Below are 26,662 nucleotides of genomic sequence, written 5' to 3'. Positions count from 1 at the left end.
AGGACGACAAGCTCAGAAGCAAGGGATGGGAAAAACTAAGGCATCAACCAAAAGCGGAAGGGGTACATACCAAGGTGGGTGTTCTTGAGGATGGAGAGTCCTTCCTCCTACCGATTCACCTTCTCACGCAACCGAGCGTTCAACTCCTTCATCCCAAGCACCTGGCCATGGAGCACGAGCACTTCTTGGTCGACCTCCAATCGGGCCTTCCGGTCTGACTCCAGAGCCTCTAGGGACTCCTAGAGTGCTGCCTTAGTCTCTGCCAACTAGACCTTTGCTGCCTCAGTCTCCGCCAATAGGACCTTCACCGTGTCAAGTGCCCACTCGGCGGTAGTCGCTCGTTCCACCGCAAGCAATTTTGCTACCTGCGCTCCCATCGCCTCAATCGCCCGGTCTTGGAACTCGTGGTGGATGGACTCTAGCTGGCTTGTCGACCTGCCGTGACATCGTAGCCTCTTGCTCCATCCGAGCATGCTCCTCCCAAAGGAAACAGGACTTGTGGCTCGACATCTCCTCTAAACCCTACAAAGCAAGAAGCAAACATGCTGAAACAACCAGTGAGAGACCAAGGAGTAGAGGACAAATGCTAAAAACACAGAAAACTTACCTCTGTGATGCAGGGCAGGTTGACCGTAACCGCCTGATGGACGAACTTGACTCGCTCCAAGGCCTCCTTGAGCCTCGCATTGGTTTGGGCGAGATCGGACTCCATCGCGAGTCCTCTCCCCCCAAGTATGTCCTAGAGCTGCACCTCCTACTCATCCCGAAGGATGAACTGAACCTTCCTCGGGTCGCCAAGGCAGGGCCACACCAGGTCTTGGCTCACCCCCAACCCGCTGGAAGGCCCAGCAGACGACCGGACCACCGCTAGCTCCTACGACGATGGGATCACCGGTGGCTCCACCCTAGCACCTACCTCACTAGGGGAGGGGATCTCCATTGCCTCGACCCCACGGCCCGTCGATGGAAGTTCTGCCTCCGGCCTGGCCATGTCACCCCCTGACACCTCTAGCTTCGACCAGGAGGGCGAGCCGTGAGTCCCTCCGCCGGGCGAGGCAGGGAGCTCGGTCTCCCTCCTCTCTTCCACTGTAGCTAGTGCGGGAGGGATCATGAAAGTCACCTCTGACCTAGCCTCCGTTGTTGCCACCGGGATTGTCGCCATCACCACCGCTGCTGCTGAGCCCGTGACCGGTCGAGAGGGCTCAACCCCTAGAGGGGAAGGTCGCACCGCCGCCAGCCTGCTTTCCCCATGGCTCATCGTGACCTGCTGTAGGCTGGGCCTCCACTCGTCCTGCATGGGAGGTGGGGCGATGCTCAGTCCCATCAGTATCTGGCCACTGTCAAAAAGAGTATAGGTCAGTCGCACTAAAAAACTCAAACTATGAGATCAAAAGATACCTGGGTACATACCTAGAGCAAGGGGCAAGGCCCTAAAACCCCGACCCGCTGGCAACGGGCCCACCGAACGAGGACCGCTCATGGGTCGCAACCCGTGCCCCCTCACATTGACTGAGGGGGGAGTCGACCTGTCCGGTTCCTAATTGGCTCACGAGCCACCACGACCGCCGGCTTGTGATGGCCCACCGGAGAAGCTGGCGGGGCATCCCGCCATTGTCGATCATGCGCCGGTGCTGGCCCCAAAGATGCGGGGGTGCAAGCCTGCTCCTCCAACCTACCAGCTTACCCCCACCATGTTTGGAGCAAGGGAGGGCGATGCCTCCAAAGGCCATGGCAACCATGTCTGCTTCGCCCCTCGCTCGGTGGTGGCATCCGAGCTCACGGTGCGCTTCCTTAACATGGGAACATCACCGTGTCTCTCCGTGTCCCGCCCACCATGAACAAAAGTGGCCACAGGCTCGAACGCTCCATCGAGGTCATGACGACCTCCTGGCCTCCTTCATTCTTGGAGGAGCTCGCATCGTTGCCCATCTCTATGGGCTCCTCTGACTCGAGCTCTGCTTCCACATCACTCCTATTTTCCTTGGCCCGCACACACCGGGCGATCTCCTTCTCCTTCTTATGCCTCCTCCGAGCCTTCTTAGCTCTCTTCTTCTTCTAGGCGTCCACCGCCTCCTTTAGGGCAGCTTGCTGAGCCATGCCCTCTAGCCCCCTCGAAAGATGTGGCCAGGATTTGTAGCCGGCAAGTCCTTATGAAATGGATGACTCGAAGTTAGAACAAAGGAAAGCAAGAGAAAAAAAGGTCATGGAAAAGGGGGAGGGGAGCATACTAGGTTGGATAGCTTTCCGACGTGGAGAGGTCCAGGCACTCCTTTGAGTGTCTCTCGGGCCTTCAGTTGCAGCACTCGATCAAGCTGGCTCCAGACCTCGTCCTGTGCCAACTCCTTTGGCGATGCGCGGTCAAGATCCATCAGGCTAGAGTACATCAACATCAGCCGGCTCCTCTCTGCCAGCGGAGCGACCCGATGGCAAAAGAAGGTGTGGACTCCCTCAGCCCATCAGGGCCGTGCTGCATCAGCTTCTAGAGCTCCACCTTGATGACCTCTAGTTTGTTTTACCAACTGGAGGGCCCCCACGACCAACTCTCCTACCTCTCCAGCCTCCTTCCGGTGAACAACAGGAATGGCGCCTCCACCGGGTTTCGGATATAGAATCACTCCCCATGCCACCCCCGATTGGAGTCGCAGGGGGAGTATGCGAGGTAGGAGCCCGATGGCCTTGACTTCTTCTAAAGGGTGAAACCCCCCATCGACGCGGTCCTGGGCGGCTTCCCCTCTGATAAAGCTCGTTCGGTGAAGATCCACCGAAAGAGGTCTACATGCAGCTCCATCCCGAGGAAGGCCTCGTAGACGATGACAAAGCCAGCAACGTGTAGCACCCCAGTCAGATTGAGATGTTGTAGCTCCAGGCCCCACTCATTGAGGAGCCCGTGCAGGAATTAGTGCGTGGGGTATCCTAGCCCACGCTCATGGAAGGCAAGGAAGGATACGACCTCGTCGACCCAAGGTCATGGAATGGCTTCCCTCGGTGTAGGAGCCCTCCAGTGCGCCACCTCCTTCGATGGGAGCAGCCCCTTCTCGGTGAAGGCGGTCAGCACCGCCTCGTCCACATTGGATGGCCTCCAGCTCAACATCGCGCTTCACACTCATGAATGGATCTATGAGTTTTCCTCTCCCTCACTTTACCCTCTCTCACTTAGTAATCACCGCGACACAACGTGCTTGGCAAAAAGGAAGAAGGAGGAGGAGGAGGAGCAGTTGGAGAATAGGCGAAGGATTGGGACAAAACCCCTCTCCCTTCCCCTATTTTAGAGGAGATGCAATAGTTGGAGAAAGGTGAAGGATTGGGGTGAAAAACCCTCTCCCTTCCCCCATTCAAGGAGGAGACATGGTAGTTTGAGAAAGATGAAGGGTTGGTGCAAAAAACCCACTCCCTTCCCCCATTCAATGCGGATGGGATGCAGTGGGACGCGTCCTGACTAATGGGATGGGCCCTGCCCGATGAAATGGTGCCTGGTTAGATGGGACATGGCCTGGACATGGCCCACCACTACCACACGCCGAGCATAGGAAACAAGGCACAACCACACGTAGATGGCCCTCTGCCTTCCCAAGCCGGACTTGGAAGGGTCCAACAATGGGATCTCTATCGGGGAGAGACCAACGGGCTTCCTGAGTCGATCGAACGATTTAGGCGACTGCCGAGAGACAGGTAAGGAATAGTGGGACACCCCATGTGGGCCATGCCATCTCCGTCATGAATGATGAACATGGATCCCTTTCAGACATATCTAGTAAAAACTCCTCAAACCCGTCACTCGAGTCATCAAGGTAACTTCACCAAACCCTCTTGCTTCATTTTTCTGATGCATGATCATTCATTCATCCACTCTCATACATGCATTCACACATTCATACAATCATTCATGCATCCCATACACCCAAAGCATCGCATATGCAGCTAATGCATCACAATGCTTCGTGTTGCATCACAAAGCGGTAGTTGCCTCATTCAACATGAGCAACGACTGATCGAGGTTCGAAGGCCGGCCCACGAAGGGCTCAAGGCCACCTCATGTCAAACAGAGCTAGGGGAGAAAAGATATATGAGCCCTAGTGACCCTCGCCTACTATGCTCAGAAGCACACATGGTTATCTCAACCTTCTCGTTCGATCCTAGCCTCGAGCCATGCCCACAGAATCCCCATCGAGGGGACGCCAGCGGGCCACCTGAATCGGTCTCCGAAATGACCCCAGCATCTACTAGGAGGTAGGTTAAGGAGTAGTGGAATGCCACATGAGGGCTATGCCGACCCCATCACAAATGATGAACCCGGATTTTGCTCGAACTTGCCCGTTAGAGAGCTCACCGAGCGCGTCACTCGAGCCATCGAGGCAAGCGACGTTAGCTCAGCCCCTCCAGTTGTAGAAACCACGGACGGGGTAAAGCACGGAACAAGACCCACCCCTACCAAGCCCAATGGGGCTCAGGGGCTCAGGTCGCCCGACATTGACTCAGGAAATCAATCGACCACGCAGGTCGCAGGTGGGACAAACACGGGAGAACACCCCGAATGACAGTCTGTGGCCCTAGGAAAGAGTACCAAGATACTCAGCCTCCAACCAACTCACCAGTCACTGAGGGGCTCAGGGGCTACACCCGCGGGTGCACTCACGCGCACCCACTGTCAAAACGAAAAATTCCCCTGCTATCAAAACAAAAACCCCTCAGACGATTCTACTGAGTCACCCAGGGGCTCAGGGGCTACACCCGCGAGTGCGCTCGCGCGCACCCACTGTCAAAATGAAAAATTCCCCTATTGGCAAAATGAAAACCCCCCAGACAATTCTACCCGAATTGCTCGGGGGCTCGAGGGCTACACCCACTGGCAAAATGAAAAAAAAAACCCTAGATGATTCTACCCGAATTGCCTGGAGGCTTAGGGGCTCCACCCGTGGGTGCGCTCATGCGCACCCGCTATCAAAAAATTCAACCGCTGTCAAAATGAAAAATCACCTAGACGATTCTACCCGAATTGCCCGGGGCCTCAGGGGCTCCTATCGGGTTCATAGACCTAGGGTCCCTAATGGACCTACTTCCCAGCAAAAGCTCGGCTCAGCAGACGATGTTGCGAATGATGCGCAACTCTTGGGCCAACCCAAATACCTAACAACAGGCTGGAAGGGCGACCCAGCCTTCGACCGGAAGGCCTGGCCAAGGAGGAACGACGCTTGCTTCTGACTCCGACCTGCCCCTCTGACCAGAAGGCCTAGCTAAGGAGAGGACAATGCTCGCTTCTGACTCCGACCCACTCTCTCCGACCAGAAGGCCTAGCCAAGGAGAGGACAATGCTCGCTTTCCAACTCAGACCCACGTCTCCGATAGGGAGCACACCAAACCTCTACCTGTGGCTCTTCTCCAACCAGCGTGGTCGAAGCCGACTGGGAACGACCGAATGGGGATGTCTGCTCAGTGAGGACCTGAGAAATCAGGTGGAGCAGATAAGGTAACGCACATAAGTCAACCGCAATATCAAGGATCGTACCCTGCACACCTATAGGACAGTATTGTCAGGCCATGTCAGAGGGGTACTTTGCAACCTTCCAGACATGTCAGGACATGAATAGTGTTGTGGGCACCGACATTTGTCCTACAGTATGGTAGGCGCCGACATTTGCCATACCAGAAGAACACGATGGAACCAACCACATGCATCAGGGCGTCAATAGTATTATAGACGCCAACAAACCATCTTGTATCCAACGGCGTGGGCAACAAGACTAGGACACACACGCTCACTCTCACTCTCTCTCTCTCTCTCTTGTAAGGCCATCCCCTTTGCCTATAAAAGGGGATGCGCTCTCTCCTAAAGGATTTCAAACGATTGATTCCAATTCTCTCAGCTTGGTTCTAGAACTCTAAAGCCAGATAGAGCATATGTTTGAACACTTAGCGCACATTGGAGCTCCCGTCACTCTTGGCCCTTCGGTCCAGAGTCCGACCGAACCTCTTATACCCCCAATCTTACTCCCTCTAGTTTGTAACCCCACAGCAAACTTCGAGCACCTGGGCTCAGGAATAAAGTCACTGACTAACTCAAACTGGATGTAGGGCATGTTGCGTGAACCAGTACAAACCCTGTGTCATTGAGTGCTAGGCCACATCCGATCACAATATATGGCAAAACTACAAATATTTACGTGTTGGTCACTTTTCGCACCGACAAGAGCTCTACAAGCCTTCCCACTCCCATAAGCAAGTATGTGCTCAGGATAATAAGTCCGTGACCTGACTACCATCCATAGCAACGGATGGTCCTTAATCGACATGGATAAGGAAGAAAGTGTAACCAAGCTAAGCCCCATTGGCCATGGGACACAACCTATTACACCCACCAATACCCATACCATATCCCTGCCCTGTCTCCATTTTTTCTTTCATCATTTTATTTTGAGAGTAATTATAATAATCACCTATTATGAGTAACGACATGTTACTCATGCTACTGAAACCTAAGCATAGCAGCTACTCAAACCCGCACTAGTAAGACTCTTAGGACAGGTATATCTATGCTTGTGGTTTCCATAAAATTCATGTAACGTAAATGCACATAACATATATAAACAGTGATTATCCAAAAATAAGGGGTTATGCACCGAGGCTTGCCTTGGGCAGGCGCGGTGTTAGCTGAGTCAGTCGATGGCGCTCTAGGACCTTCTCCTGCATGAGAATCTTCTCCTCATACTCCTCGAACTCATGATCACCGGTGGCAACGATCTCCACCAACTCGTTCTCTATATGCATGCGATGATGATGCAACACTTAGCATTTAAGCAACAGCAACTCCTAAACTAAGAATACGCATACTAAGCTACTAAGCTAGCTCTAATGACTAAGATACTAAGCTAACTATCATTTTCATCAAGCAAGGTGTTGGATTCAACTAACAAACACATAGCTTTACAAATTAAGGATATATCTTTATTTCTACTAATGATTTAATGTATATTGAAACAAAGAGCATTTAACTACCCTAATGCTTAATCTATTCTAAGGCTACAAAAATTAAAGTGAGCACATAATAATACAATAAAGCTACCATAAAAATTTTAGGACTAAAGCTATCACCAATTTACCACAAAAATTCCTACAATATTTAACCTAATAATATTGAGCACTCTCAAATGATTTAATAGCTCCTAGTATCAACATGTACATATATGAACTAAATACACTAATAGATAGAGCACAATTTTAGGAACCTAGCAAAATTTGTTTCACAATTTTTGGACACCTACATGATTTTATATGATTTACAAAGATCAGCTCAAAAATTAAATTAGAAAACTATTTCTAATTCCTTATGAAAAAGAAAAATAAATTCTCCCGCATGGCCCACACGCGCGGCCCACGCGATGCAGCGCATGCGAGCGCACGGTGGCCCACGGTACGGCCCACACGAGGTCGGCCTGCAGCGCGAGATGGCCCGTAGCTGGGGAATCTCGCGCGCTGGCGATTTTGCAAAAAAAACCTCGAACTTCTCCCAAATGACAACTAAGTACTAACACTATTTTCCCCTCTCTCAAACCTTTTCACATAACCCCTTGGTTTTCTAAGAATTTCCCCACGCACACCCTCGGCGACCTAGCGCACGGTGGCGCGGCGAGCGGTTGCACCGAGCGCCTACGGTGGACACCTGGGACCTGAGCAGGCCCACCTAACGGGTCGATCACCATCTCTGACCCGAGCGGCTACGCTAAGCGGCGGTGTGGGGTGACATGATTGGTTGGGGAAGGCTGCAGCAGCGCGCGGCCATCCGCAACGGCAGCACCACTGTTCTGGTGAGCTGGGTAACTACAGGCCTAATTGGTTAGCACGTGAGCATTAGGAGGCTACCCTAGACTAGGCCAAGGTGACAGTTGGGGAGGTGGATGAGGGAAGAGGGCTGGCCACATGCGGTCGAGCCGTGCGGTGCCGCACCGTGGTGGCACGGTCGCGTCAGCGACGATGGGAAGGCGGTAACAGTTCAGCTGGTGTGCGCAAGGTGGAGAGGGAGATGAGGTGAAGCTATTGGTGTAGGCGAATTGGCTTGGGATGGTCGGTAGGAGGGCTACCCACATCCATGGCTGGACACGGCCTTATCGGCACCGCGGTGGGGAAACTCCAAAATTGGAGCTTGGACGTGCCTTCTTCATGGCTGGGTGGGGTCAGCCAGTGCGAGCACCTGATGGTGAAGGCGTGGATGCGCTAAATTGAATGGAGGTGATCACTTGGTGGCCAATTGATGGCGCAGCTCGATGTGGCAGTAGAGGGAGAAGAGAGAAAGAGAGAGAGACAGGGCGCGGCAAGTGGCCTCGGCTCATCCATGCCTTGGCAGGACGCGGTCGATGTGATCATGGAGGCACGCGTGCAGAAGCTATGGATAAGCACACGCATCCCCGACCGGCATGGCCCACGTGGCCATACTGTCTTAAATGACAAGGCAACGGCGAGCCTGACCACGTGCGCACAGTAGAGGCGGCATCGCACTGGGCTGGCAGCGGCACAAAGATGTAGAGGGAGGCATGGACATGATGGCGAGGCGACGATACCGGCAATGGCTATGGTGCGGCGTAGGGCGGTAGTGCGGCAGCGCGGTTGGGCTGGCGGCAGCACCGCCTGGCTACGTAAGCAGCGGCGGCGGCTCCATGCACCTAGAACTGGCGGTGGTCAGGCCACAGTGTAAGGAAAATGGACCCTAGGTCCATTTACTTTGGATTTTGGTGTTTGATGACCAACACAACCACATTGGACTAATGAATTTGCAAGTGATTGTTTGGTAGTCCAATAGGGGGTAAGACGTGACTTGGACAAAGGCAAAGTGATGATTCAATGATCAACACTATTATCAAGATCTTAGAAGCTCAAGAGAAGACCCAAGACATCAAGCAAAGTCCAAGCATGAAGATAGGAACCAAGCCGTACGCAAGATCACGAAGAAACGAGCTCGTAGATGCGACCGGACGCTGGATCGGACGTTGGCAGAAGCAACCGAACGCTGGACCGGACGCTCCGGTAATGAGGCTCGGCAAACTGGCATCAGCTGCAGCGACCAGACGCTGGCGGCGAAACCGATTGGACGTAGGGAAGCAGCATCCAATCGAGTACAGAGAGGTTCCAGAGCAGCAAAACTATGACCGAACATGTCCGGTGGCAAGTGACCGGACGCTGGCAGCGTCCGATCAATGTTCACAGCTTCAACGGTCGGGACGACCGGACACGTCCGGTCAGAACGACTTCAGCGTCTGGTCAGTAGCAGAAAGCGGGATTTCATCCCCAACGGCTACTTTCACAGTGGGGCTTATAAATAGACCCCCCAACCGGCTATTTGGTTGGGGTAGAGCTGAGGAAACATACCAAGCATGTTGATACACCATTGTAGTGATCTCCACTTGCATAGTGCTTAGTGATTCATTAGGTGATTAGCGTAGGTGCTTTGTGAAGTGCTTAGGTTGATTAGACCACTGCTTATGCGCTTGCTCTAGGTTTAGGCCTAGTGTTTAGTAAGGTTTGCATACCTCTTACCACTCGGTGCTTGCGCGCACTGTTGTTGTACATCGGAGGGGCTTGTAGTCTTGCGAGATCACACCAACCGCGTTTGTGGTGTGTCCGCCACCGTGTACCGGAGAGAACAAGGCCCGTGGCGTTTCGGTCGGAAGCTTGATAGTGAAGATGGCGGGGAGCATCCGGGAGAGGCTTACCGGAAGGCATGTCGGAGACCCACTTGCGCGTGGGGAAGGCCCAAGGCTATCCACAGAGTTACCCGACCGGGAGCTTGGCCCTTGCGAGGGATTCCTTGCGAGGGCCTCCAACGAGGACTAGGGGGAAGCTTACGTGCTTCTCGATACCTCGGTAAAAATACCAGAGTCGTCGATGGGAGTTTGCATATCTCTACCTTACTCTTTAACTTTCGCATTTACATTGATTGCATTACTCCTTTTGCGGTAGAGATAGCAACACATTAGCAAAACCGTAGTTACATATTTAGATAGTTTGTCTTTTGCATAGGTTTTTGCTAAGGTTAGAAAAAGAGGCCATAGTTTAGAGTTAGAATTTTAAGTTGCCTAATTCACCCCCCCCCCTCTTAGGCGTCATGATCCCCTTCAATTGGTATTAGAGCCGGTTGGCTCATTTTGGACCTTTGGCTTAACCGCCGTTGAGCCGACGCTATTTAGAGTTGTTGGGATGGATACCTCTAGGCCTCCACACTTTGATGGCACTAACTTCCCTTACTATAAGGCTAGAATGGCTTGCCACCTTGAGGCGGTTGATTTGGGAGTTTGGAGAGTCACTCGTGATGGGATGAAACCCATTAAGAATCCTGAAAAAACCCACAAAGAGTGATGAAAAAGAAATGCATTTCAATGCTAGAGCTAAGAATTACTTGTTTGAATCATTTAGCATGGATGTGCTTAACCAAGTATTCACTTTAAATACGGCACATGAAATTTGGTTAAAACTCCAAGAGCTCCATGATAGCACAAGTAATGTCCATGAGCAAAAACATTATCTAGCTAAATAAAATTATGATTCATTTACAATGAATGATGATGAGCTTGTTCATGATATGTATTCTCGTTTGAATCTAATTATCAATGAGCTCCATTCAATAGGATTAATAAAGCTAGATGATGCGGACATCGTGAGGAAGATCATCTCCGTGCTACCACAAAAGAAATATGCAAGCATCATCACCATCCTTCACAATATGGAGGACTTGAGCACCATGACCCCGGGTATAGTTATTGGCATTTGAAATGTCATGTAAGATGGGTCAAGAAGAAGCTTCTTCATCAAGCAAAGGCAAAGCTCTCGCATGTAGCGAGAAAAAGAAGATGAAGGGGAAGCAAGTTGAGACAAGCTCAAGCTCAAGCTCCTCAAGTGAAGATGAAGAAGAAGAAGAGGACGATGATGATGATGATGAAGATTCAAGTGATGATGATCAATCTTCCTCCTCCACCTCTGACCTTGATGAAGAATCAATCAAATTAATCAACAAGGTGGAGAAGATGATCCAAAGGCTCAATGTCAAGGGTGTGCCCATCCAAATTCAAGATCTCATTTTCACAAATCAAAGAAATGAGCAAAGAAAGAGAGGATGCTATGGATGCGGCGAGTTGGGGCACTTTGTGGAAGTTTGTCCAAACAAGCCCACACCCAAGACAAAGAAGAAGGCATGCAAGAACCAAGCCCTCACCTCAATAAGATCATAGGATGATTCTTCAAGTGAAGAAGAACACCATCACAAGAGGCGAGGCCGCAAGCACTCATCATCAAGCTCTTCTCATGTGTGCCTTATGGCATGAGGTAATGAAAGCTCATCCTCTAGTGAGAGTGATAGTGATGATGATATGCTTTCTTATGATGAAATTGTGCAACAAAATCTTAAATATGCTAAAGTTTGAACTAGTCAACAAAAGAAGCTAAAAATTTAAAAGAAAAGCTAGATAGTTCACAAGAAGCATACAAAACTTTGCTTGAACAATATGAGAACTTTGCTAATCTCAATGTTGAACTATCTACTAAAATTGAGCAACTTAAGGCTAGTGCACCAACAAATGAATGCACAATAAATGATGAGCAACTTGTAAAGAAAAATGAAAAATTAAAAGAAAAATTAGCTAGCTCACAAGATGCTTATAAAAGTTTGCTTGGAAAAATGAAAACTATGTGCAAACATTGTGATGAGCTAACTAATAAAGTTACCAATCTTGAAGCCGTTAGTACAATCTCCACCAAGGCATCTAAAAAGAAAAGTTCTATCTTTAACATGTCTAAAAAGGATGCCTCTACTTCTTGTAATGATCTATGTTTAGACTCACCTTTGTGCAACCAAGTTTATGTTGAGAAAGTTGTTGTAGATACATGCACACAAGAGGTTGCAAAGGAGAATGAGCAACTCAAGCAAGAAGTAGCTCACCTCACCAAGGACTTGACTCAAGTGAAAGGCAAGGCGAAGCAAACCCAACTTCATCAAGATAACACTATCAAGGGAGTGAAGAAGCTTGATGAAGGACAAACCGTGATTTGTTACGTGTGCCACAAGGAAGGTCATAAATCCTATGAGTGCAAGGTGAAGAATGGAGGAGAAGCAAAGAAGAAAGAGAAGAAGCAAACAAGCAAGCTCTCCAACTCCTACACCAACAAGGTGGACAAGAAGGCCTCCACACCTAATCTTTTGAAGAAGAAGAAAAATGACAAGGTGGTGGCCATCAAGGTGAACAAGCAAGCTAATAATGGGGTCAAACGCTTTTGGGTGCCAAAGGAAATCATTACCAACATGAAGAGCACCAAGAAGGTTTGGATCCCGAAAGGGAAGTGAGTAGTCCATTGGACATCGGGGAATTTGGAGACTTGGCAAAGTATGGGTACATTTTATGGGGTACATCATGATGGACAAAGACATTGCTAAGTGGGTTAGTGAATACTATGGACCCAAATTCCCCTTCCCATGATAGGTAACTAGATTCAAATTATTTCAATTGGTATTAGATTTGATTTTTCCTACAATTGGTATCTTTTAGCATCTAGTTACTCTTCATGCCTAGGTTTGCATTTGCATTCTTATATATTTTGTCATGCATACACTAGGTATTTCATATGGTAGGCTTGCTTAGTTTCATTCTTATTCCTTGGAGCAATCCTACATGGTTTAAAATTGTTTAGGAGCACGGCACATAACTTGTCTTATAATTGTTCATCTAATATGTGCCAAAGTCCAAATTGTAGATAATTTCTCCCGAATATCATCTTCGAAAATGATTCTCACATTGATGAGATGTCATCTTTCAAGTGGTATTTTGATCCTAAAATCAATGTGCATGACTACAAGTATTCTACACTTGTGTGCACAAATTTAGGGGGAGGTTACTCTACAAGTTGGATGCTTTGAGACTAACACCTTTTTAAGCTTATCATGTGTGTAGTTGTCTCATTGCAAGGAAAATGGAGTCCCTAGAGCTAAGCATCATACTTCAAATATCCACCACCTATTGCAAGTGGTAGAAATAAAGTTGGTTTCCACATGTGGTATTTCTAAACCAATATCATCATGTTGATTTCATTTTGATATTTATATGCTTTCTCCATGTATTATATAGATTAAATTCCCTTGAGCAATAACTTGCTAATTATGCATATACTTTGATTTCTATCATATGTATGCATATATTTAGGGGGAGCTTAATCTATATAATGTGAGAGTCAAATTTTGTGACCTATTCCACTCTACACACAAAGGATCACAAAGTTTGACCCTCCCTTGTGCTACTAATGTCTTCCTTTTCGGTGTTTGATTCCAAAGGGGGAGAATTTAGAGGACCAAAGGCAAGCATTAATTTGTAGGACCAAATTAAAAAATGGTCTACAAGGTGTAATGGTTCGAGAAAGAGAGGACAAGTGGATTATGGATTGCCTATGTAATGGGAGGATTTGTAGGAATCAAGGCTTAAATCTATAATGCCACATGGGGACATTTGCAAGGGCAAGATAAGTTTTATGTAGTATCATTTAGTTTTACAAAGTAGTATCCTTTAGCATCATATAATCTTGCCCCTTGCATTGCATCCTAGCAAGTAGGTCGTTTCTTTTTAAAATTTTAAAATCCTATTATTTGCTTGCTTTGGTCGTGTTGTCATCAATCACCAAAAAGGGGGAGATTGTAAGGAAAATGGACCCTAGGCCCATTTACTTTGGATTTTGGTGTTTGATGACCAACACAACCACATTGGACTAATGAATATGCAAGTGATTGTTTTGTAGTCCAATAGGGGGCAAGACGTGACTTGGACGAAGGCGAAGTGATGATCCGATGATCAACACTGTTATCAAGATCTTATAAGCTCAAGAGAAGACCCAAGACATCAAGCAAAGTCCAAGCACGAAGATAGGAACCAAGCCGTACGCAAGATCGTGAAGAAACGAGCTCGTAGAGGCGACCGGACGCTGGACCAGACGTTGGCAGAAGCGATCGAATGCTGGACCGGACGCTCTGGTAATGAGGCTTGGCAAACTGGCATCAGCTGCAGCGACCGGATGCTGGCGGCGAAACCGACCGGACACAGGGAAGCAGCGTCCGATCGAGTACAGAGAGGTTCTAGAGCGGCGAAACTACGACCGGAAGCGTCCGGTGGCAAGTGACCGGATGCTAGCAGCGTCCGATCAGTGTTCGTGGCTTCAACGGTCAGGACGACCGAACGTGTCCGGTCAGGACGACTTCAGCGTCCGGTCAGTAGCAGAAAGCGGGATTTCGTCCCCAACAGCTACTTTCACAGTGGGGCTTATAAATAGACCCCCCAACCGGCCATTTGGTTGGGGTAAAGCTGAGAAAACATACCAATCGTGTTGATACACCATTGTAGTGATCTCCACTTGCATAGTGCTTAGTGATTCATTAGGTGATTAGCGTAGGTGCTTTGCGAAGTGCTTAGGTTGATTAGACCACCGCTTATGCGCTTGCTCTAGGTTTAGGCCTAGTGTTTAGTGAGGTTTGCATATCTCTTACCACTCGGTGCTTGCGCGCACCGTTGTTGTACATCGGAGGGGCTTGTAGTCTTGCGAGATCACACCAACCGCGTTTGTGATGTGGCCACCACCGTGTACCGGAGGGAACAAGGTCCGCGACGTTTTAGCCGGAAGCTTGACAGTGAAGACGGCAGGGAGCATCCGGGAGAGGCTTGCCGGAAGGCACGTCGGAGACCCACTTGCGCGTGGGGAAGGCCCGAGGCTATCCACGGAGTTACCCGACCGGGAGCTTGGCCCTTGCGAGGGATTCCTTGCGAGGGCCTCCAACGAGGACTAGGGAGAAGCTTGCGTGCTTCTCGATACCTCGGTAAAAATATTAGAGTCGTCGACGGGAGTTTGCATATCTCTACCTTACTCTTTAACTTTCGTATTTACATTGATTGCATTACTCCTTTTACGGTAGAGATAGCAACACATTAGCAAAACCGTAGTTGCACATTTAGATAGTTTGTCTTTTGCATAGGTTTTGCTAAGGTTAGAAAAAGAGGCCATAGTTTAGAGTTAGAATTTTAAGTTGCCTAATTCACCCCCCTCCTCTTAGGCGTCACGATCCCCTTCACACAGCCAGGCCAGAGCATCCATGGCCGACCACGCGCGATAGCGCGCGTGCACGTGGAGCAGTCAGCGTGGCGATTCCGAACTCCCAAACATGGTGATCGCGCCCATGCAGCCAACCAGCCCAAAACCGTGATGTGCACGAATTTTAAAGCACCCAAAACGACTAAATGGTTGCTCCAGGAGCCAAACCATCTTCACCATGCTCAAGATGGCATATGAGACTATCGAATCGAGCTATAACACTACCCCTTAACCCAATCTCTCAAAATAATTTGCTAAACATAGCAATGTCTTCCTGTTGACAAACTTAGAAATTTTCTAAGTTTTTGAGCTGAACTTGATTTCAATTTGTAATTTCTAGGCTAGTAGAAATATTAGATAGTAATATCATTTTTCAACAGCAAGTATTTCACTGTCATCTATAAAGTTCAAATTCCAAACTTTATTTAAGCATCACATGTATGTTTTATAGCATTTTTGTTCAATAAAAATTAGTTTTAAACCCTACTTGATATACATGAACTATTTTTTTGTGCCTCGACTCTTCGAGTACAAGTTGTAGTATCTAAACGCACACACCAACTCACACCAACACACGCACACAAACTCACACACACACACCCTAGTGTGCACGCTAGACCTACACCTACACGAAGAGACTGTACGTGGCTGAGAGATATCCGAAGTCATCCTGGCTTCGCACGTGATGGGCACGTCACCCTGACCATTGTGGCGCATCCACGCATGAGGCTACAGATACACAGGATCTGCAAATTTATTAAAGGGGAAAAACCTCGTGAGGCACGCAAGTGTCGAACCCAGGGTTCGAACTCACGCCCGGCCGCTGGCACACCTGGTGAGCAAGCCAACTGAGCTACGCTCGGTCCTCTATACATGAACTATTGGATCAACTTTTGTTTAACATTTTTATTGATCATTTTAAGTTATAAGAAATTTATCTACACATTCTATCACATGCATTAACACATAAACATGATGCTCATGACATGTTTTAGTAAATGATTTAGGATGTAACAACGAGGGTGTTACATGCATATGTTGCAATGGTTGTGCGTGTATGTTGCAAGCGCCTATCTCCAATATTTCATCTGGTTTTTGTACACATATGTTGCAAGTGTTGCAGACGTATGTCTCAAGTGTTTCATCTGTCTTTTTTTGTATGTTGCAAGTGTTGCATCTAGATGTTTTAAAAGTAGATCGGGATGTTGCGCATGTTGCAATGGTGTTTCAACTGTATGTTCTAAATGTTTTATCTGTTTTAGACATATGTTGCAAATGTTTTATCTGGATATTACAAAAGTAGATCGGGGTTTTGCACGGCGCGGCCTGTGGCTATCACTGTGTGGGCCGCGGGTCCCTCCGACGGATGCGGGGCGCGGGTGCTAGGGGGGCGGGACGCGAGGCGTGAGGGGATGCAGATAGAGGAACGGCACGGGTGTCGGAGCCACGCCTAGAGACGATGTCTGTCCGGACATCCGAACGCTAGGCGTACTCTCTTTTTTTTTTTGAAAGTGACGGTAGTAGCACTGCCGTGCTTGCATTTTTATAGAAGCAAGTACTGCAGATATCTAAAAGGTTAAAAATACGGATTACAAGAAAGAAAATGAAACTCAAGAACCATGGTAAAAGCAAAGAGATTAGTCTCCTTAATGAGCTGCCACGAGCTCCTCGCCCCAGGCGATAGGTCTTGCTCACTTGGTCTATTGACATCTTTGCAGTTCTGCAGGCCAAGGCTTAGGTTCTTCGGGAGGCAAGAACGAAAAGCTTTACCTTTCAAAAAAAAAAACTTTTCAACCTATTTTTCTCTCGTACCTTTTCAGCCTGGCTTATCAGCGAAACGATTAGGCCGTAAGAAAAGCTTGATGGATTGACTCTACGAAACATTTTGTAAGTTTGATCTTGTCAGATCCGGGAATAAGGATAACCCCTGATTTCAGTTAGCAGAACGCCACAGAACCAGCATATCTTCTACTGTTACAGAGGTCCAGGATGACATTAGTGGATCGGTACATGTTTGGGGGAATTGCTTGTGTGCCATTAAAAAAGATCGTAATGTCCTGTGTATCTCTGAAAAAGTTCAGCGGTCTTCAGAGCTACTGCTCCAACTTTTTTGTGCCATCCATGCCACTACCGTCAGTTTGGGCTCTAACGCCGTCAAACTGCAGGTGTGAAAAGTCAAAAATACCCTTAAGTTTAAATATGTCATTAATTTTTTTGAGCATCTTAACGACTTTAAATGAAAAAACTCAAAACTAAAAAGTTGTAGATCTCGTCGAGATCTATAATTTTCATATAAAAATTATCTTCATTTAATTCCGTAAAAAATATGATTTGATATGATTAATATATCTTAGAAAAATCATATCTTTTTTTTGCGAAATTAAATGAAAATAATTTTTATATAAAAATTATAGATCTCGACGAGATCTACAACTTTCTAGTTTTGAGTTTTTCATTTGTAGTCGTTAAGATGCTCAAAAAAATTAATGGCATATTTAGACTTAAGGGTATTTTTGACTTTTCACACATACAGTTTGACGGCGGTAGAGTCCAAACTGACGGCAATGGAATGGAGGGCACAAAAAAGTTGAAGTAGTGGCGCTGAAGACCGTTTAACTTTTTTAGGGACACACAGAGTATTACGATCTTTTTTAATGGCACACGAGGAATTCCCCCTACATGTTTGCATTGCATCCGCTGACATTGAAAACTTGTGTATTTTCTCACTGGCTAAACCGTGGTGAGGAAAAATATGCAAAACAAGACAACCAATATGTGTATTTTCTCAACGAATACTTGTTTTTTCAGAAAATAATATGCAAAACAAGACAAACAAATAGGTGAGAAAACCAGTATTCCTATTTCCTACAAGAACATACTAACATGACCCAGTCACTGCATCTTCCTAGACTCAGTTGGCCAACTGTCAAAAAATGACCACGCAGCTACCGCTTGGATGATGCGAATGCTGGCCAACCGAGTGCCCATTTTCACTTCACTCGACGTTCCCGGTAGCCTTTTCCTCAACGCCGGTCCAGATAGCTTCTCTGCTTGCTGTTCACGTCGATGCCTCTCCCTTGACGACATTAACCTATACGGCAGCACTCCACGCTGGGCCAAACTCGGTTAAACGTCCCCGACGTGTCTTGACCAGCCAGTCAACTGGACCCGGTCGAGTACTCGGCAGTCGGCACAGGCCGCAACAGTACTGAGCCTCAACAAGGTATCATACCAGAAAATGGCTCCGAAAGCGAAGATTTTTTTAATAGCATAGCTCCAGGATTAGCCTAACTAGCCAATGACAGGATTAATCGCGCTGATGTACCAGTACCATACTTTCTTACGCGCAAAGGGACCGACCAATAATTTAAGAAACCAACAGCTTTACATCCCTAAATACTGCAACCAAGCTAAACTCACTAGTCAGATCCAAACATACTTTCTGACCGCACTTTCCCTCTTTTCCCAACATGTATCTACCCAAAACGAATGAAAAAGGAATGAGAAAAGAGAAAAACTCTAGTAGATGGATCTCAAACCAGATCATCCTCTGGGGTACCCTGAGGACTCCTCACCATCTCAAGCATACTGACCACCTCAGCCATGTCCGGTCGTTGAGAAGGCACCTGAGATGCACAAACCAGCCCCAGCTTGATGATCAGTGTGGCCTCCTCCATCGAGAATTCACCTGATAGCCGTGGATCCATGCAGTCCTCCAGCCTGTCATCATCAAGCACACCTCTGACCAGATCAGAAAGCACAACGACATCATCTTCCAAGTACTCCACGGGCCTTCTGCCTGTCAAAATCTCAAGGACCAGCACTCCAAAGCTGTATATGTCGCACTTCTCTGTGACCTTGACCGTTCTGCAAGTGAACTCAGGTGCCATGTATCCCAGTACGCTCTGGATCTTGCTGCTGAGCACATAGCGATCCAGCATCGGCAGCAGGTTCACGAGACCATAGTCACCAACCCTGGGCTCACCATTTGTGTCTAGCAAGACATTGCTGGACTTCAGATTGTAGTGGATTATACCGTAGCGGTGCAAGTGCGCAAGTGCCCGGGCCACACCAATGATTATGTCAAACCTCTCCATCCATGAAAGCGAGCTCTCATATGAGCACTCGTGCAGGTGCTGATGCAAGCTCCCAGCAGGCATGAATTCATATATAAGGAGCTGCAGTGAGGAAGTCCAGTAGAAGCCTTTGAGCGTGACAATGTTATGGTGCCGCACCTTGCCTAGAAGCTTGACGTGCAGCTTGAAGTCATCCTCTGACTTGACCATACTTGAAACTGTAAGCTTCTTGATGGCCACTGGCTGGCCATCTCTGAGCACTGCCCTGTAAACAGTACCAAAGCCTCCACGCCCAAGTTCGCAATCCTTATTCAGCAATGCATGCCCATCAGCACTGAAATCCGAGCTGCCTCTGCCAAACATGACGAGCTTCCCAGACTTGGCCTCATTTTCAGGAGATTCAGCTGATTGGCTATGATAATCATCTGACAATGCAGCAGGAAGTGCCGAGCGGGAAACTGTTGCACGGGCACGGCAGTTGAGCACTGTTATAGTGACCACACCGATAAGAATAACTGCTCCACCCACAATGGCGATGAGTGTGGAGATGCTCAATATCATCTTCTTCTGGTGCTGGTTCCTTGGGGAACTTGGGGCAACATCCGACCAGGGGTCTGATGAGGAGTTAGGGTTGAAAACAATTGGCTTTGGCATGACACCGTTGCAGGAACTGTTCTTCTGTGAACTGCAAAGGCCGTCATTGTCAGAGATGAAAGAATAAGGGATGCTGTCAAAGAAGCGACTGTTGGGGAGGCTCCCAGACAGTGAATTGTGAGAGACATTGAAGAAACGCAGGCTGTCAAGTTTAGAGAGCTCCATCGGCAAGGTGCCGTTCAGCAAGTTATCTGAGAGATCAACTGTTTGAAGACTAGTAAGGTTACCCATGGACATAGGAATTGGTCCTGCAAGTTTGTTGTGTGATAGATCCCTGCAAAGAACCTGAATTAGTGCCTAGTAATCGACAGAAGCGCTTTGCCTTGTTTGTTGCAATAATTTTTTTTAATCAGCAACAAAATTCGTGCAGAATTTGACTCACGTTTTTTAGTGTATCCAAGAGAAGCATGGAACCTGACAGTGGGATAAGGGCAAAGCAGCAAGACAAAGATGTCACCCACGTTTTCAGTTTAGTGCTTCCAAACAGCAAATAAGACATGCCTATCGCTTTCTAAGTGACACCTCCAACCTAGGAAGCAGAGAACTAGCAAAAACTAACACGAGAAAAAAAAACATATGGAAACTAGTAGTCATCTAGTCAACCACTAAACACGCATGCACATGCACTAGGAACTGGGTAATGCCAGCAAAAAGGATCACTTACAAAGCAATCAGGGATTTGCATGTGCCGATCTGGTCAGGAATGCCTCCAGTAAGTGAATTCCTCCCCATTAGCAGCTGTCGGAGTGCCACCGCACCTCCAATCTCCGGTGGTACAACCCCGTCAAACTTGTTTGCACTCACATCCAACACCTCAAGCACCAGCATCATTCGAATGCTTGCAGGAAGCTGACCCGACATGGAATTCGAGGACAAATTCAGGTACTGCAATCTTGCAAGGGTGGTAATCTCAGGCGGGATCGCCCCGGTGAAAGCATTGGCTGAAAGGTCCAGTGCCTCCAGGGTCGCAGCAGCATCACCGAGAACCTTGACCCACCCTGACAGTGCATTTCCAGCGACGGAGACGCGCTGCAGAGGTGGCCCAAACACCCACCATGGGAGCTCCCCAATGAGCGCGTTCTGGCTGAGGTCGACCTCGACCAGGTTCTTGCAGCCCGAAATGGCGTCCGGGATGGTACCGACGAAGTGGTTGCCAGACAAATCCAGTCTCTCCAGCGCCGCCATCTCCCCAATCCACGCCTGGAGCTCCCCTGATAGGCCATTGCCACCAACGCCGAGAAAACTCAGCCCGGACAGCCCACGCAGCGACTCGGGCAGCCCGCCGGTGAACGAGTTGTGCCCGAGATCAAGGGACTTGAGCAGCCCGGCTTCACCGACGTCCGCCGGTATCTCCCCTTCGAGGAGGTTGCGGCTCAGGTCCACCACACGCAGCGAGCTGCTCCGCGGGAACCCGCCGGGCACGCTCCCGGAGAGCAGGTTCCCGGAGAGGTCCACCGACCTGAGCGACGGCAGCGACCAGATGCCATCGGGGACCGGGCCGGTGAGCCGGTTGCTGGAGAGGTTGAGCGACACGAGCGAGTCGCAGGACGCGAGCGAGGTGGGGATGCCGCCCGAGATCGCGTTGCCCGAGAGGTCGAGGGCGCGGAGGCGAGGGGGCAGCGCGTCGGGGAGCGCGCCGGAGAGGCGGTTCCCCGGGAGCGCGAGCGAGACGAGCGCGTCGAGGCGGAGCAGCGCGGACCGCGGGAGGCGCCCCGCGAGCGACGCGGCGGGGAGGTTGAGCGCGGCGACGCGGCCCGTGCGCGGGTCGCAGGAGACCCCCGGCCAGGCGCAGGCGCGGTCGGCGTCCTCGGACCAGGGCGCGAGGCGGCCCGCCGGGTCGGAGAGGCCCGACTTGAGGACGACCAGCGCCAGCACGTCGTCGCTCACGGTGGCGGCCGCGGCGACCCGGGCCGACGCGGCGAGGAGGACCAGGACGGGGAGGAGGAGGGGGCGCAGGCGGCGACGGAGGCGGGAGGGAGTCGCCATTGCCGCGGCGGCGGCGGCGGAGGAGGAGGAGGTGGGCGACGAGATCATAGGAAGTGTTCGTTCATTGATGATTGGACTGGAGCGGCGGTTCGCTCGCGGCGCAGATGCACTGTTGTTTCCTGACTGCTGTCCTTGCCGCCGGGTTACTGGTTTCGTCTGGGGAGTGGGAACTGGGAAACCGCTTGCAATTAATGCTCCGCTGGCCACTGCGCAGTGGGGCTACCGTCTGGCTCGAGGTTGGTCCACAATTTTAGCATTTCCAAATCAGCCTTGCGCCTTGTTTAGATCACCTCCAAATTCCAAATTTTTTGACTCTCTCCATTACATTAATTTTTAGCTGCTTGCATGGAGCATTAAATGTAGGTAAAAAAAAATAACTAATTGCACAGTTTAGTTGGAAATCACGAGATGAATCTTTTGAGCTTAGTTGGTCCACAATTGGACAATATTTACCAAATAAGACGAAAACGCTACTATTCATCGGGTTACAATTTTTTGCAATCTAAACATGACCTTGGTTTGTTTCCCGGCTTTTCAGCCAGCCCGGTCAGTCCGTTCGGCTAGTACTCACTGCTACCGTCTATCGGCCGGTTCTCACTGGTTTCAGGTAATTTAATAGTGTTCTAGGAGAGGATAAGGTGAAATAAGTGAGACAAATCGAGATTTTATATTTTATAAACTAGCGTAGATATATTATATTTTTTTAATATGCAGAGGATTTTAGAACATGATTAGTTAACGTCTACACGTGCCGCAGACCGCCACGCCAAAACTGTGGCGTCTCACATCGCTGTTTGGTTGCCGCCGTGGTTTTGGCACGCTGCACTCACGCCACACGCGCGTAGTTCATTTTCATTGCCAACTCACGCCGCAGGTGCGGTGGCCGTTTCATTCGCCGTATTTTAGCGCATCCGTGGCTTAGGCGAGGCGCGGTTCGGCGTGAAACAAACACACCCATAGTATTTAAAAGTCAATTTTGTTTACCGGCATATTATCTACAACCAAGGCTAGTGTGACTAGGAAAAGGTAGAAGGGGGGCGGTCCACCGTGCAGATTGCCACGATGAGGGTGAGATCAACAGCAAGGTTGTTCATTGGTTGAGTTCATGTGGTGGTAGTAACATACTCGAGATTTCGTATTTTAAGTAGGCATACATACATCATTTTTTTTAGGTCAACACGGGGGAGTAAAGCCTCTCCACCTGAATTTTCATTCCACGGATGCCGGGCTAGCCAGAGGTGGAAGGGCTTTAGCGCCAATCCGTATCATTTTTTTTTTGAATATGTAGAAGCTTTTAGCATTTAAAAGAAATCAATTTTATCTGGCAACATACTATCTACTACATCCAAGGCTAACATGACTAGGAGAAGGCAGGAGGGATCCACATTGGCACGACGATAGAGGAGGAGGTCGTCGAGGGTGAGATCATGGCCTCATGGTGGGGGTAGCTAGGGTGTTTGGTTCCAGGGACTAAAGTTTAGTTCGTGTCACATCGAACATTCGGATGCTAATTAGGAGGACTAAATATGAGCTAATTAAAAAACTAATTACACAGGAGTAGACTAATTTACGAAATGAATCTATTAAGCCTAATTAAGCCATCATTAGTACATATTTACTGTAGCACAATATTATCAAATCATGGACTAAATAGGCTTAAAAATTCGTCTCGCAAATTAGTCGCAATCTGTGTAATTAATTATTTTTTTAATCTATATTTAATACTCTATGTATGTATCAAACATTCGATGGAACAGGGACTAAAATCTGGACTAAGGAACCAAACACCCCCTTAATTAATTGAGTTCATGTGATGCTAGTAGTATACTCGTGATTTCACATTTTAAGCAAGCATAGATATATCATTCTTTTTTTAATATACAGAAGATTTGAGCATTTAAAAATCTTTTTTTTTCTACTGACATACTATCTACAACCAAGACTAACGTGACCACAAGGCAGGGGGGTCCATAATGCCGTGACAACAGAGGAAGACGATGTGGAGGGTGAGATCATGGTACCATTGTTAATTGATTGAGTTCGTGCGGTGCGGGACTGCCGGTAATAATATATATATATATATATTCTCTTTGCTAGGGCATTGGACTTCTTTAAATACGATGAAGAGAAAGAAAGCCATATTTCAGTGGCTTTTCCTTCTACGCAAAAATGGCTTGGCTTTTCTGATTTTGGCTTGGTTTTTGCTTTAGAAGTCATTGTCTTGTGTACATGATCGATTAAGCTAGTGGAGAAGCCGTAACAAAAATCATACCAAAATGGACCATAACATATATGATTCTTGGTACCGGTTTGTTAGTTTAGCGAGGGTAGTAGAAAACCATTTAATTTGATGCTCTCCTAGCTTATCACCCTATTCGTCGATGCTGAAATTTAGCTTATGCTAATGCTTATACTGAAATATTATAAGAAAAAAATATTATTCTATAACTAGAAAATAAGCTCAAGCAATCGGTGCCTATATGTTGATCTGGGCGGCGAACATGGCCTATAGGTTGATCAGGGCCTACCCAACGTCACTGTTGTACCATGTGCGTGGTGGCTAGGCCGCACCAGCGTCATCGTTGTGCTCAATGGCTAGGGCCGGGGCCACGCCGACATGACTCCGAGCGGGCAGTGACCCTGTTCTTATGAGTACAGTACTGTTTTAACGAAGAATAATGTTTTTTTTTTCATAATAAATCAGCGAACAGTGCGGCTCGTTCGGGCCAAAAGCTAGGGTCTTGGACTAGCCACCTAAATCTGGCCATCTGGTCATCTATAAATAATTTTAAAATCGAATTGTCTAGTGTGTGACAGAAGTCAATCTACTAAGAAACCGTATGTCATGTTTGTTTCTGACCTTTTTCAAGTCTTAAAATTCATTATATTGACTAATTTCTTTTTCTCAGTACATCGATCTCGCCCTTTTGTTTGGTCAAGTAGTTGGAAATTCGTGATCTAAAGAGAAAGAATTGGAAATTCATTGATACATGAACAAGAGAGTTGGAAACTCGTCGAAGTCGAGACTTCAACTTATAGCCTCGCTAAACATAATCAACCACCCACTTGTTAGGACCGGTTTCGAACGTGGGAATCATGAGAGAATCGGACTGTTTAGTGATGTGAAATTATTGGATTTTCAAAGAGGCCTCGGCAGCCAAGATTGTCCTTGCGTGGCATTACAAATTGCAGCAGCTGATCGTGTGCGTCCTTCGGGCTTGTACGCTACTCCCAACAACTTGCTAGCACTATTTGGACAAGGCACGGCAAGGAGCACACAGTACACACAGTAGCACAGTCGTTGAGCCGTACGGGTACAGCTTTCAAAATTCAAAGCTCAAAGGGGCCGGATGAAATGAGCTGGAGATTCCAAAGGACGATCCTATCAGTGCATCAAAAGTTCGAAAGGAAGGAGGTCTGTACGAAGCAATTCGATTTGCGACACTTTTCGTTGAAATTTAGCTTATGCTGATATTTATATTAATTTATTGTGGGAGAAAAAATACTGTTCATTCGTTTAAAAGTACTGTTCGAGTATTTCACACGAACAGGGGGCGGTAAGTAGTAAAACACGAACAAAGAAATGCATCAGATTCTTTGTTTTGTTTTTTTTGCCCACTCACTCGTTTCATGCCGCAGCACTGACAACACCGCAGCCAAGCAAACAGTAATGGCTTAACCCCTGCGAGAAGCGAGAAAGGCTGGAGAGATGGTTGGTGGGGCAGGAAAAGAAAAAGGAGCAAATTCCCTGAGCCGTCCCCATGCATGCCAGCTCGGTGATGTCCTCGCCTCCTCGGCCTGCCACCCGGACACCGGGGTTTCATTGACAGCAAACCTACTGTGTCCCAACACTGCAGTTCCAGTTGGTCCCTCCCTCTGCAAAAGTTGTCATCTGATCTGGTCTCCATTCGAGCCCTCGTAATTCTCTTTTTCTTTTCTTGAATACGTAAAAGTTTTGCACATTTTTGTATCAAGGTCGATAAAACTTGTTTGTTACATCTTCGCGCCTTGCCCCCGGCGCGCTAGGAGGGACAAATAGATGTACAACACGGTCTTCCCCCTAGCAAACATTACATAGGCGATTACTCACGCCTAGTAATTTTCTTTGGTCGGCATATATATTTTGTCCAGAAATGAAGTACAATGCACCAAAATTTATTAGGATTCTTACCAGTGCTCAAGGCATTGTGCTCTTGCATGTCGATCTTTTACAGATCAATCAGGCAAAGATTTGTGGTAGGTAGCCAAGGAGTACAGATATATGATATATCAAAAGGTAGCTGCCCAAGAGAGTATGTACAGTAGCAACTTACAAAGGAATCCAAGGCAAAATGATGTTACTTTAGCAGATCAACTGCAACTTTAGCCAGCAGTGAAGTGGTCAAATAGAAGCAGCCAGGAAGAACATCATACCAGAAGCCTCAGTATAGCAACTTTATGCTTGTCCCACAAAAAACTAGGCCCTGTTTAGGGCGCGTTTAGTTCCGAAAATTTTTGGCTTTTGGCCACTGTAGCACTTTCGTTTGTATTTGACAAAAATTATCCAATTATGGACTATTTAGGCTTAAAAGATTCGTCTCACGATTTCTTGGCCAACTGTGTAGTTAGTTTTTTTTTTCGTCTACATTTAGTACTCCATGCATGTGCCGCAAGATTCGATGTGACGGGGAATCTTGAAAATTTTTTGTTTTTGGGTTGGAACTAAACGGGGCCTTAGATTGCCTCAAAATTCTAAGTTTTTTCACTCTCTCTCTATCACATCAATTTTTGGACACATGTATGGAGCATTAAATGTAGGTAAAAAAAATAACTAATTACACAGTTTGGTTGTAAATCACGAGACGAAT

At 47.9% G+C, this 26,662-nt stretch overlaps 1 protein-coding gene across 1 annotated transcript; it reads right to left on the bottom strand.

Annotated features, from left to right (window-relative positions):
- Positions 1 to 17,979: 17,979 nt before the first annotated feature.
- LOC136512641 (probable LRR receptor-like serine/threonine-protein kinase IRK) lies at positions 17,980 to 21,950 on the bottom strand. Its single transcript, XM_066506601.1, has 2 exons — positions 20,494 to 21,950; positions 17,980 to 20,103 (listed from the first exon to the last, which is right to left on the bottom strand). The coding sequence occupies exons 1-2, from the start codon at positions 21,861 to 21,863 to the stop codon at positions 18,633 to 18,635; spliced, it is 2,841 nt and encodes a 946-aa protein (XP_066362698.1). The 5' UTR covers positions 21,864 to 21,950; the 3' UTR covers positions 17,980 to 18,632.
- Between the last annotated feature and the right edge of the window lie 4,712 nt (positions 21,951 to 26,662).

This window comes from Miscanthus floridulus, chromosome 16, assembly GCF_019320115.1.
Source record: "Miscanthus floridulus cultivar M001 chromosome 16, ASM1932011v1, whole genome shotgun sequence".
NCBI classification, from domain to species: Eukaryota; Viridiplantae; Streptophyta; class Magnoliopsida; order Poales; family Poaceae; genus Miscanthus; species Miscanthus floridulus.
The sequence above is the reverse complement of the archived record's forward strand: the minus strand, read 5'-3'. Positions and strand labels throughout refer to the sequence as shown.

Coding starts and splice junctions, on each gene's coding strand:
- LOC136512641 (XM_066506601.1), bottom strand. CDS start 21,863: ATGATCTCGTCGCCCACCTCCTCCTCCTCCGCCGCCGCCGCCGCGGCA. Junction 20,104..20,493: donor TGCAAATCCCTGATTGCTTT/GTAAGTGATCCT, acceptor GGTTCTTTGCAG/GGATCTATCACACAACAAAC.